Source organism: Apodemus sylvaticus, chromosome 1 (genome assembly GCF_947179515.1).
Source record: "Apodemus sylvaticus chromosome 1, mApoSyl1.1, whole genome shotgun sequence".
NCBI lineage: Eukaryota > Metazoa > Chordata > Mammalia > Rodentia > Muridae > Apodemus > Apodemus sylvaticus.
In genome coordinates this window covers 38,342,337-38,355,823 of record NC_067472.1, presented here as the reverse complement: position 1 = coordinate 38,355,823, position 13,487 = coordinate 38,342,337, and the positions used below count along the sequence as shown (strand labels likewise).

At 47.6% G+C, this 13,487-nt stretch overlaps 1 protein-coding gene across 1 annotated transcript in view; it reads right to left on the bottom strand.

Annotated features, from left to right (window-relative positions):
* Positions 1–1,164: 1,164 nt before the first annotated feature.
* The window catches only part of Entrep1 (endosomal transmembrane epsin interactor 1), a 48,288-nt gene continuing 35,965 nt past the window's right edge, over positions 1,165–13,487 (bottom strand). Inside the window, exons 5-11 of the mRNA XM_052188047.1 lie at positions 12,596–12,703; positions 12,263–12,396; positions 7,047–7,176; positions 6,849–6,927; positions 5,353–5,505; positions 2,765–3,057; positions 1,165–2,035 (exon numbers count right to left, since the gene is read on the bottom strand). Of these exons, the coding sequence (XP_052044007.1) occupies positions 1,811–2,035; positions 2,765–3,057; positions 5,353–5,505; positions 6,849–6,927; positions 7,047–7,176; positions 12,263–12,396; positions 12,596–12,703 (1,122 nt within the window). The 3' untranslated portion in view covers positions 1,165–1,810. The remainder of the gene's footprint in view (positions 2,036–2,764; positions 3,058–5,352; positions 5,506–6,848; positions 6,928–7,046; positions 7,177–12,262; positions 12,397–12,595; positions 12,704–13,487) is intronic.

Sequence of the window (13,487 nt, the reverse complement as noted above, 5' to 3'; positions counted from 1 at the left end):
GTTTGACCTTGGGTGGCAGCCCAGCCTGTGGTGAGAAGCAGCATGGTGACACTGAGGACTTTTAAAGAGGCCAGAAGACATGCCTCTCTCGCTCAGGATCAGGCTGAGGTAGTAACAACAGAAACTGCCCTTGGGGAAGCCTCCTAATGCAGCTCTCTCAGGCACTGGACCAGACCCAGCCTGCTCTTGGCCCTTCATGTCTCAATGTTTCCAAAGCCCACTTTCCACACCAGCTCAGTGACCCCTGAACCCACTCTAATATGAGTGGTTGCTATGTAGTCAGGGGAGTCTCCACAGACAACAGCGTTCTTACGAAAACAGGGAACTCACATACTTCTACCTGAGAAGCTGGACACAGAGAGCTTGCTGAGGCCGGCCACTTGGGCGTGAATGTCAACTCTGCCCCTTGGCTTCTGTGTGACCTGTGACCTTGGACAAGTCAAGAACTATCATTATCTCACAAAATGGAGACACACAGCATCAAATGAGAATTTAACACCCTCATCTTAGAACCGAGGTGGGGGCCCAATAAAACCAGCGCCCACCACCCAGCAGCCTCTCCCGTTTCCTTGTCCCCGCCCCCATCTAAACTGACCTGACCCTTTCCCAGTAGCATGGGGATCATTTAGAAGTAGGATTAACCTTATCTTGCCTGGGTTAGAAAAGTCCACACTATCTCACCATTAACATAGAATGCAGCTTGACAGGTTTCCATCCACGCTCCTTCCAAACAATTCTGTGATCACTAGTATGCCTGGCCTCGGTCTCTGTCTCGCATAGTGTCCCCCCACCCCCTATGCCCCCACCCCCCCTCCTCAGTGTCAAGGCCCAGCTCCAATATCATTTCCTCAGAGAAGCACTCCCTGACCACACCCTTACTTCTTAGCATCAATACCATCAGTAAATGCTTTACTGACTTTCCGTTTATGGCCCCACTAGAATGTGGGTCCCCAATACCATTCAGCCTAAAGTGTTAAATTCAGCCCAGGGCTTGTCTGATGCATGGTTTTCTGTGGGGTTTTAGAACCGTGGAAATCAGCCTAGTTTGGTGGCCTGGGGGGGTGGGGGTGCACACCCTGGCCACCACAGCTCCAAATTCACCCTCCATGAGTTAAGGCCTGGTCATCTGAGCGCACACAAACACTACACACATGGAGCCCAGGCTTTCCAAAGTCAGCGCTTTATTCTCCGTTCTGTCTCAGGTGTTCTAGTCTGCAAGCATGAAGGAACGAGATCAACCTGGTGCTCACTCACCCTTGATGTCCTTCATTCTAAAACAACACCGCTTAGCTGGTCTCCTGCTTTTCCTAAAGACGATGGGATTGAAGGTAACCTAACGGAGGCTGGGGGACTGGAGTCACACGGTGTTAACCACCATGGCTCCTGCCAATTCCTCTCCCTGAGCAGCCAGAGGCCTCAGGCAGCTATAAATAGCCCCGCCGCTCTCCCCTTACAGTGAGGGAATGAACTTGGCAACCACAAGAGCCTAGCCGTGAGGGGCGAGGCAGGCAAAGGCTCCGGGAGCCTGTTTTCTACACACCCAGTGTGCGCCCCTTGGGGAACAGCAGAGAAAGGAGCCCTCCCTGCCCTCTCCTCCAACCGGAAACACACAGGCTGGGAGGGCCAGGAAGAGCTTACTTCACCCGAGTTCACCTGAGTGCCCTCGTCAGCAAAAAGGGAGCCAAACAGGAGGAATAAGTGTCCACCCGAGGACCCCTGTTGAAGGGTTCCCCGTTGGGGGTGGGGGGTGCCCCCCAGCTCCCAGACAGTAAACAGCACTGAGGAGAGACATCCTTCCATGTCCCTCAGTTCACAGGACAGTCTCTCGGATGACACCAATGAGGCTGTGTGGCCTCTCAGCCTCCGCTCGCTGCTGGGGCCTCCTCTCAGCTCTCGGCCTCCCTGCCAGAGAAAAGGTGCTCAGGTCTCCACAGCTGCGCAGGTGCAGCAGGCCAGGCTGTCGCCTCGAGGTCAGCCCCTGGGCCTGGGCCTGGGCCTGGGCCTGGGCGGGGCCGGGCTGTGGTGGGGCCATTATCTTTGGGGAAAGAGCAGGAGAAAGGAAGATGTTAGCCTCACCAGAGCTGCCCTTTTGACCACCACCCCTCCCCCTTGTATCCATCTGTGGATTTTAATGTTTAGTTATTTCAGAATGGGGAGGTGGGGGTTCCCAAGGTAGAATCTACTTAGAATTCCAAAGATGTTTTGGATTTTGCCTCTTTTGTAAAGTGTTGAAGAAATTCTCCTAATTTTCTATTGTCTCAGCAGTAGGCGAGCTGTATATAATGGCTCAAGTGCACTTCTTGTTTTATTTTTAAGGTTGTTCTCTTCCTATTTCTCCAATATCCCTGTGTTCCAACCCTGGTGGAGAGGGATAGCTTGTTAGGAACATAGGGTCCCACCTGCCGCCTATCGCTTTGCGATTGTGTGTGGGCATGGGAATAGCTCCCAGAACCTTGGCAATCATGAGCCCCACTCTGTCGTCATTTTCAGGAAATCAGAAGCGTGGTGGCCGCCATAGTGCCCAGATCCTTTGCTTTCTTACCAGCTACAGTTTCACCTCCCGGAAAGTGGGGCTTTCTTCCCTTGGGCCAAGAGCATTGTGGGAAAGTGATGAGCCCAGAAGGAAAGCTCTCTAGTTTCCTCTCTGAGGACATGACCCCCCCTCCTCCAGATCTCTGGAGACCATGACCATGCTCTCCCTCGGCCTCCAACAAGAAATGACACCTATCACCAGAAGCGTGCCCAGAGTTGTGCAGAGCAGTACCTGCTCTAGAAAGCTGGCACTCGTGATAGCTTCCTCCATGTGCCCCTCGTCGGACTTCAGAACAGACTTTATGTCTTCTACAAGTTCGTGGATGTCCGGAGCCATGCTGCAGGAGGACTGCTCCAGGAACCTGGCCACTAGCAGCTTCGTGTCCATGTAAGACCTGTAATCTATCAGGGAGTGGGGTCTACATCTTGAGGCCCGCGGTCTCGCACCTCTCCTCAGAGTCACAGTAGCCAGATCCAGCCTCCTTTCTGTCTGAGTCGCGGCTTCGCAGCTGAGCACTGGGGTAGCTATGGACAGAGACAAAAGTCACCATTGAACAAGCCCCTCTGAACCCTGACAGTAAAGCTCAGCGTGGACAACATCTGGCAGATGCTCGAGGCCATGCGTGTACATCTCGCCATCTTGAAGAACAGAAGGAACGATGGGAAATGAAACTAACACGGCCTATCGGGTGAAGTGCACTTCCAAGACGCAGTGTGCTGAGACACTGAACCGAGGCACATAACCAGCCCCCAGGGCAAAGACAGACAACACAGCACAGAATCCACAGTGCAGACCACGGAGGAGTGTGTTCCATGGGGTACAGGCAAGTAGCTAGGAATGGATGGCCAAGCAGAAAGAAAAGATGGTGGACCAATGAGAGAATGTTGGGGCAGACAGGTTTGGAAGAGTCAAAGGGAAGACGTGACAGATGGCACACTTGTGGGATGAGCAGAAAGTGTACTGTCACGGTACCTTCATCCTAAACATTCCCAAGGGCACTGTACTGACTCCTATTACCGAGGCTCACACCAGGGCTGTGAGGCAGATCTGTGACTATTACAGAAAACTTAGGTGCAGAAAGTTACGTCATTCCAGAAGTCAACAGAGGGTCTAAAAAAAATCCACTGCACGCTCTAATTTCCATGGCTGCTTCCGTCGATAAATGTATAAAGACTGGCAAGAAGCTATTTTACCATGAACTGGGTGGAGAAGTTAATCCTCAGGTCTGATCTCCATGCGTCCAGAAGCCACCACAGCTGTCAACTTAAATTTGTAAAGGCCTCCTAAGTACGGACTTAGATATCCAAGGAAGCAGGAAGCACAGGGTGGAGGGCCAGGCAGAAGAAGAGAAGGTTTCCTTTGCCTCTGGAGAAAGGTAGGCAGGAGTTCTGAACCAGGGTTAGAAGCTGTCCTTCCAACTTGCCATGCACAGTTATAGAGAACGGGTCTTCCAGAAACACAGGGAAGCCGTGTGAAGACAGAGTGGAGTTTACACTCTCTCACTGAAAACAACTTGGTGCCTTTCCCAGTGAGCCAAGCCAACAGGTAAATGTCCTCTCTTCCACAGGAATGAAGAATGCAGAGGGAGCCCAGCCTCCCTTTGCAGTGCCAACAGCTACATGCTCCTGGAAGCTGGCACGGGGCCAGCTCGAAGACTCAACTTGCCAGGTATCCACAGCGAAGGTGGGTCTTTGAACTAGAGGCCAGGCTGCCCAGCCTGCTGGTTTGCAGAGGCACACAGCTAGTCCCAGGAGGCAGGACTTCCTCCCCACCTGGAAGCTCTGCAGGGACAAGAGAATGTTCTCTGTGGCTCCCACATGGTCAGTCCAGAGCTGTGACAAATGACACTCACTGTCAGAGGGACAGAACAGAGACCACAAGAGCCAGACAAGACCCGAGAGAGCAAGGTTAGAGGGTGACTAGTGTTCTGCATAGAGCTTCCGAAGAACAGAGCACGACTACTGGACTGAGTCCCCCAGAGGTCCCTGCTGGTTGAACTATGAAAGCTCTTTCCCTTATTCCTTTGCTCCCTTTGTTTTTCTATACTTTTCTCTAGTGAGAGATGTTTATAGATGTCCAGGTATTCGTATAGTCAAAAGAGGCTCCGTGTTATTACACTCAAAACAGTGAGGGAGGGAGATGCAGTAACATGATTCACTGTATCCCAAATGTTAAAAGACATAGTCAGATTCCAATAATCGAGACTACTAGAGCACGCCGGAAAAGATAACAAATACAAAACTGTAGAGCCAGAGAATAAAACCATGCACTCCTTGACTAGTTCCCAGAGAACTACCAACAACTGGGAAATCGGGAGATGGTTGGTTCACATAGTAATCTTACTGTCAGTCCAAGAACAGCTCATGGGCAACCAAATGTGATTTCCCATGACTTCGGGAGCAGTTCTACCAGCCACACAGTGCCAGGGCCAGTCAAGTGGCTCATCAGGTAAAGGCATTTGCCTCCAACGTGACGACCTGAGGAGAGTCCCCAGAACCCACATTAAATTTAAGAAGAGAACTGCCCCGTACAGCTGGTCTTCTAACCTCCACATATGCATCATGGTACACCCACCCTCCCCTACACCACAAAAATAAATATATCTCTTAATTTTAGAGAAATACCACATGTGTCTTCCCAACGTGAACATAGAGTATTTTATTTTCCCATGGCCTCTCAACCTCGCTCAAGATATTGCTTAAACTTGGAGGGCCCTCAGCTGGCCAGAGCCACCTGACTGGACCTGGCACTTTAACCAATACTTAGCACTAGTCAAAAAAATCGCAGTGGTCTACCAAGAGCCTGAAGAGTGACATCACCTCTCTCCTCCGAATGGTGGAGCACAGGGTCGCTCTTTGATCTTGTCCTCAGAAGTGGGAGAGGTCTCCGGCTTCTCAGAGGCTGAGCCAGGTTGGAGATAGGAATTGATCCAGATGTGTTTTCTTCACCCATCATGTTAGTAAGAGGCCCACCTGATTTAAAATAAAATAAACACATTATTTCAACAGCTATAGCCTTCGAAATGTTGGTCAGGAAACACCTGTAGGCCCAAACTTGCCAAGGCAAGAGTAATATAATTAATAACATTTACTTAGGCTGGTAGCCCAGCCAGTTTTTAGTTCCCAGCACCATGGCAAAGCCTCCCTCTCCAAGTCGCCCTGCCACACTTAAAACAAGCAAACAAAAAAAGCAGTAAGCCCAAAGGGCAAAATTAAGAGACCATGCCATAACGTCAGTTTGGTTTGTTTCCTAGGTGTTTAGAGTCTTTCTCACTAGGGCACCCTGATGCAGCCTCCAAGAGTACCAGAGCTTTTCACAGCATCTGGTTCTTCGGGGAGACCCACCTATGTGGGTGAGGGGCTATCCTATGGACTACTGAGCCAAGGTTAGCAGATGTGCCTGGCCCAGGGCCTGCCCGTGTTGGGACACTCTCGATAGGCTAGCAAAGGACCCAGTGGCTGCAAAATAGATCAGCAAATGACGCTGGAATCGGATGAGCCCCGCCCAGGAAATGTAGCAGCCGCATCTGGAAAGCTGAATTTCTGATTGGAAAATTCCTTGTGAAAAACAAGTGTGCTTAAAGGAAGAGAACAATGTTTTATAATTCTCCTTACGGTAGGCAGGGCTTGGAGCTCAGGGGCAAGGGCTCAGTCTGCCCCCTTCCAAATATAAAGTGACTACAAGAATGGTCCGCACGGCACTGCTGAAAAGCTACCCCCATCCAACATGGTGGAAAGTCAATCCATTATTTATTGCCATCTGCAATTTTGTAGCAGTGGACAATTCTCCAGGCCATTTAAAACCTCCCCAAAGACAGAAATCGGGAACAATGGCGTCCTTAAATTACAAGGATAGATGTAAATTGACTCTAGCATTGGCCACAGGGCTGGAAAAAAACAAATCTTAATTCTGGCATTAAAACCTTTGGTTATAAAGACAATGTGAATACTCACTGGTGGAACTCATGCTCGCTTTAACAGAACACGGAAGTGGGTTGGGAAGCACAGGAATGATGAATTAACCTCCTCTCTTCCATGGGGGTAGTCTGATCATTCGTGAAAAGGTTCTAAGCAGGTCTCTTTATTTCAGTATATATTTTTTCCTTTTTCCTGTCAACATTTTAGATCTCACCTTTTTTTTTTAAGATCTCACTTCTAAGCACTAAGAGCTGACAGTATTTTGGCCCTGACAAGAAGAATGCAGCCTGAACCATTTGCTCCAAGAATACCTCACCTCCAACAAAACATTAGTCACACCATCCTGCCATCTTCTAATGTATCGAATTACGGCCTGGAGTAGTGAAGATGCCTGTTACCTTGCGTTATCTGTGTGCGAACTGGCCCCACTGGGCTCGCAGCGGTTTCTGGCCCTTCTGGCATTTGGAATGAAGATTCCTGCATCATGAAGGAAGGGAGAAGGAAGGCTCATTGTTTTGTTTTGGTTTTGATCCTCAGAGGACCCCGTAAACTCCTTCAGATTATGTAAGAGCATAGTCTTTACAACGTGGACATACCTGCTCCTGGTCAGTCTGGCTCACTACAGCTTCATATGGAGGTGGGGGGTCCAGAGGACAGAACACTTCCACACCCTTGATTCGTGCTCCATAGATGTGGGGTAGTGGGATGACATCAGAACCAACCATCCTAGGAAAAGCACCTGGGCATCAGGAGGAATGCTCTGTACACTGGCCCTCCAATGGCAGCAGCCCCTGGACCCTCTGCCTTTGCCTTTAAACTGGGAGCAAGGGTTAGAGGTTGAGGGGGAGACACTCACAGCAGCTCAGCCTGAAGAGGAGTAACCATCCAAGCTGCCCTTAGGCAAATATGCCCAGGGGGTCCTTTAGAAATGACAGTGTATAAAACATAGTGCCCTTTTTCCTTTCAGTACAGCAGTAAAATAAATAAATAAATAAATAAATAAATAAATAAATAAAACCGCAAACTATAGTCCACAGAGACAAAGAGCATGGGTGACTGCCAGGCTCTGGTGGGAGGAGGCTGGGGAGTGACTGGTTAGCGTTTATGGACTTGACAGATATGGATTTGGTTTATGGATTATGGAGGATAATGCTTTGGAGAGAGTTAGAGGTGGTGGTTGCACAATGCGGTAGATATACTAAATACCACTGAGGCACATTGCTAACAACAAACTGAGGATAAGAAGAATCATTAGTTCACAGAAAAGGCTTCCTGCCTTGGTTTCCTTCATGTCTGAGTCAGGAGAGAAATTCGCTGTTAAATAACCTTTTAAAAGGGGGAGTTAATTTCAAACAAAAGGTGATCATTGCCCAGCTCCAAAACAGAAGCTAGCAGAAAGACAAAATAGAAGCTGCAGAAAGGATCCCAGAGGGACTCCCACATCCTCCTCAGGTAGTCAGCCCCGCCCTGACTAATGGTGCCAGGTGTGCGGCACTGGATAAAACTTAAAACCAGAGTCCTATTAAGAACAAAATAAGAGATGGGTTAACATTCTATTTTTCTCTGAACTCGATGTGACAAACCTGACTGAGTTGACAAAAAGATCTGCGTTCATTTGGAACAGTGACACCTCACGCCCAGCGACCAAGCTAGAGATAACTCACAGTTTCCACAGAGAAACTTTAAAAGAGTCTCACGATTACCAAGATGCAGAGAGGCTGACTTGAGACAGTTTACTCTGTCATGTGAACTTGACTGGAAAACCAGCTGCTGTTTTCCTGGTTCAAGTTAGTTTCTCCTGGAGCCACTCTTCCTCCCACAACCATTCCTGCTGACCCTGTTCTACTCTGTTCTTCACCACCACCCCCATCCCCCACCCCCACCCCCACCCCCACCCCCCGTTCCACTGCGGGGTATGTGGGGGGAGGGGGCTCCTTAGATGTACCATCTGCTACACTTAGCGACGTAAGAACACGATGTCTCTGCTTCAACACAGAAGAATTATTCAATTACACTCTCCCTTTCCAAATTCCCTTTCTCCCAACCAACCTTAGATGCTTTCCCTTTTCAAGTGCATCTTATGTAATAGTTTTTATTGTTGTTAGAGAGGGCCTGAGGTCCCTGTGCTCACAGATAAGCACCAGAAAACCAGACGGGTTAAAGATGCAAAGTTGCCTCTTCGAAGCAACTGATGCAGAACCCGGTTTTCCACCCAGAAGGCTGGAAATGAATGTGGTTAGTAGCCTGGATGAGCTCTGCACTATGGGTATGACTGAGCCCACACCTGATCCCCCTCCAAATCCTTAAGATAGCATGGGTAATCTATCTGTAGATCCCAGTTTCATGGGCTGGAGAGATGGCTCAAGGGTTAAGAGCACTGCCTGTCCTTCCAGAGGTTCTGATTTCAGTTCCCAGTAATCACATGGTATCTGAGAATCATCTATAATGAGATCCAAAGCCCTCTTCTACCTTGCAGGTATACATGCAGATAGAGCACTTACATACATAAAATACATAAATAAATGTTAACAAAATAACCCATTTTTATGAAAGAAATGACATGTATGTTACGAGTTTCAATGGAATTATCCCTTAAGCTTTATTGCACACATAGGACTGTGTTATACCAGAAAACGTTTCTAAATTGTACTGATCTTAAATATGCCCAGTGTTAAACTCTAGAAGTTTGAAGCAACACTGCTACTGAGTCATATTGTACAGGACTTCCTTCTGGCTTCATGAGGCTCTACAATCTGATGGCCATAGTATTTCCAGGAACAACACACACACACACCCTGTTGTGGTTTTTCCTGTGGTTGTAGGACCCTTCACAGCAAAATAAAAAGCAACACCAAAACTCACAAGATTCCCTGCCAGTATTTATAGCAAATAATAAAAGGAAGAAAAGACATTAGAAAACACAGAATTGAAATTTTGGAGTAATTAAAAAGTATAAAAAGGCAAGCAAAAGGTAAAACAAAACAGAGAACCCTGTACTCAGGAGGGACTAGAAAAAAAATAAATAATAAGAAACCACCCATAATAATGTCTCTTCTTTAAAAAAAAAAACAACTCCTCTTAGAATATGAAGAAAAGGGGGAACCTTATAGAAGCTGGTAAAAAGACAGACTCAAGGACAGATGCACCTGAGAGACTGATTCTGAAGGGGAGAGACGGTAACTGGATTTAAAATTCATTTTATCCCTTGTGCCCATTTATGCTCCCCCCCCAAAGGGTAGAGGCCAGGTTTTATACCGGCACCTAACTTGGGGTGTTCTCCAGAGTGGGTGTGTAAAGTGTCAAGCATCCAGTGTACAAAGGAATCCCAGGAAAGCGTCTCCCTGGGCTGGAGCGTTCCTGTTAAAGCTGTCCTGAGTAGATAGTCTCCTTAGACAAGGACTCAGGCACTGATTTCATTCCAACCCTCCTACCTAGCTCATGCTGTTTAAGACTCCAACTGCTGAGTGACTCCAAAGAACTAGACCCTTCCTAGATGTAGAGGCAGAGTCATGACCAATCAACAGCATAGCTGTCTGAATCAGAGAGGCCAGCTTTCTCCAGAGATGGCGAGGCTTCAGTCTTTAATCCACACCCATGAGTCATCTTTCTAGCATTTATAAACCCTGCCTTTGCCCCTTCAGCAAAGAAAGAGGACTGCTGGATCCCTTGCCTAGGGCATTACTATCCCTACCTCTGCTGGCCTGTCTGTTCTCTGATACTCCCAACCCACTGGCTATCTTTGCACCCACTGAGGTAGAGCACTCTTACCACTGGATTTCCAAGGAGAGTTGTCAGGAGAGTGGGCTTTCTTCTTAGATGCTAAACTACCACACAATCTCTTCCAGAAAGAAACCCAGAAATTGAAGATGGCATTTTACACAACATGATCACAAAAATGAATGACTCCTATGGTGCCATTATGTCATTAGGATGACCACTGATGCTGCATTTTGATGGACAACACCTCAAAGTCAGCACCACAGGAAAGTCGAGGTAAGCTACTTCTTATCACAGATCACTTAGGCCAACAAGAGCTGATGGAGACTGTGGTGGTTTGACTAGGAATGCCTGCTACTGGTTTATATGTCTGAAAGCTTAGTCATCGGGGCGTGGAACTACTTGGGAGGGTTAGGAGATGTTACCTTGTTAGGAGTGGGTGTGTCACTGGGGGTGGGCTTTAAGGTTTCAAGGCCCAGAGAAGCTTTCTCTCTTCCTGGTGCTTGCAGATTCAGATGTAGAACTCTCAGCTACTTCTCCAGTGCCATGTCCGCCTGCCTGCCACCATGCTACCCACCACGATGACAGTGGACTAAGCTATAAGACAGCCTCAATTAAAAGTTTCCCTTTATAAGAGTTGCCATGGTCGTGGTTGTTTCTTTGTATCAATAGAACTCTGACTAAGACAGGGATGAACAGGATTGTTATTTGCTTGAAGGTTATTTCCTCTGGGACCCTTTATGACTCAGCCCCAGTCATGGAAAAGAATCAGCTTGGGAGGTTTAAAAACCAGAGACCACCCACAGAGAACACCAGCCTTTTTGCCAACCCTCTTCAGCATCTGCAATCCTCCTCTCAGTTTCTGAAAGGATCAGACTCACTCCATCCTTGCTCCTGATGTTCTGTATGTCAACAGGCCACTCCCTAAACAAAAGCCTTGATGTCCCAAGATAATTTTTTCACCTGGCTGACAGACCCTCCCCCGGCTCTATCATCATCTCTGCCTCTGCCTGGGTAGGTGTTCAAGAAGGGGTCAGGTAAGATTCAAAGAACATGAGCAGAGCCAAGGTGGGACCTATTTCAAATGCATGCATAGCTGTCCTGAACATCAGAAAGTAATTTTTCCAACAGCCCCAGACATGTGCCGCATCTGTCTGATGGCTCTACACATATTACAGACATCCTAAACCTCAAATGCTTGATCCCAGATTTCAAGCTAAAGATGCTAATCTTCCCTTTGACACAAGATATTTTTGCCTTTGGGATTTAACCTTTAAACTCAGCATACAGTCACTTCTCTAGGGATGCCAGAGCTGACTGGATGACCCGGTTGGTTCTTCTGGGCTTGGGAGACCTCTGGGCATGGAGTACTGTGATCCTAAAATTCATGTTAGTGATCTAAACTGAGCTGCTGGCTTGGAACAGAGGAACAAGACTAACTCATTTTGAATTCCTATAACCCAGTACAGCACCAAACAAGCAGAGGAGACTGGCAATGCTTGCTGAATGAATAAATGAGATCATTCTTTAAAGATTCAATTCTAGGCATTACTAACAAACCAAACGAACACATATTCTACTCTACAAATAATAATTTCTGAAATTTAAGGGAAACAGTCAAAACTTAGGCTGGAATTTGAAAAGGAAAATTAATTCATGCTGTCCATTTTTCCCCAAGTCCGAAAGATGAAATTAATAATTAATTTTTTCTTGGTGGCTGCAAAGAATGTCACAACTGTTGGGACTGGCTGATGGTGTTATAATGAAACATCATTCTGCCTAACTGGGAATGTTTCCAAGGCAACAGAAATTCTCAATCCTGTCAAATTACAGCTGTTATCTCACTGGGTGTCAGTTTCCCCAGGGAAGCTAAAAGAAATTGAAAAAGTTTATCTCTAGGTCAAGGTTGGACTTATCTTTGGACTCATCTGGTTTGTCAGAGAAAAACAAGAAGACAGAGGAAGAGCTAATCAGGCAGGACAATCTGCCTAGATTTTGGATAAAAAGTGGAATCGTGGGCTGAGCGTTCTGGAGACCACACAAGTCTCAAGGCAGGGCATACCAAGGAGACCCCAGCATGATGTAGGAGTTATACCTGCGGTTCATCCGAGGTGTGCAGGAGTAAAATGTGGCGAAGTAAGAAGGGGGAGGCACTGGCGGCACAAAGTCATCTGGGTCCGGAATCTGCCCGTGCTCTTCTACTTCCTCTGCAGACATCTGGGATTCATCCTGATTAAATAGCATAACAGGAGAAAAAGCAAAGCAATGGATCACACAGGAGGGATAGACAGCAAGGTGGAGACACCGCAGGGTGCTCTCACACACAGTAGGGATGGACTGCAAGGTGGAGACAACCATACAGGGCTCCCACACACAGTAGGGATGGACTGCTAGGTCAAAACCCTTCACAGTGCTTCCTCACACTTACAATACATGGCCTTCTGCTGGCGAAGATCTGGAGGTAGCGCAGGGCAGCGGCCACCAAGCACACAGTGGTAGTCAGGGCGTTCAGGGCACACAGGGCAAACAGGACTTTCTGGAAACAAAACCACTGATCAGAGAAATGTGTAAAACTTGTCAATAACGATGCTGCCCAAACTGGCAAGATTCCAAGTGGATGGGGGGGGGGGTCACATAGCTTGTGGAGGTGCAGAAATAAATGCTGGCTCTTATAACCCCCACCCCTCGACAGAATGTAGATTTCTTTCTTTTAAAACCTTATAATTCCAGCTACTTTGAAGACTGAGGCAAGAGGAGCATAAGTTCAAACCTGGACTGGTGTGGCAATACAGTAAAACTGCCTAAGCAAACAAACACACACACAAAAACAACCTGGACTGGATACAATGAGACACACCTATAGTCCTGATACCCTGAAGGCCTGAGGCAGGAGCATCTGAGTAGCAGGCCAAACTCCAAATCAAAAAATAAGTAACCCCCAAAACCATACCCAGCAAGCTCCCTGTCTCACAGAGGCCTGGTGTTAGTTACATACGGGGCACTGAGACCCCCATATCCATGGGTTCACCTTCTCAGATTCAACTCAGCCAAAATGGAAACTACTCAGAAAAGAAAGCCAAGACTGGGCTGAACACAGGCAGGTCCTACAACAACTACTTGCAAAATGCATTGCACCAGATACTGCACCTACATACGGCTCAACCATGCAGAAGAGTGTATAAGGGTTATGTGCAGTCCTATGCCATTTTATGGAAGAGGCCTGGGTATGACAGAGTTCGGCATCCTCAGGGGTGCTAGAGTCAATTTCCCAAGGACACAAAGGGGCTTTTTTTTTTTTTTTTACAAGCATCTAATACTGT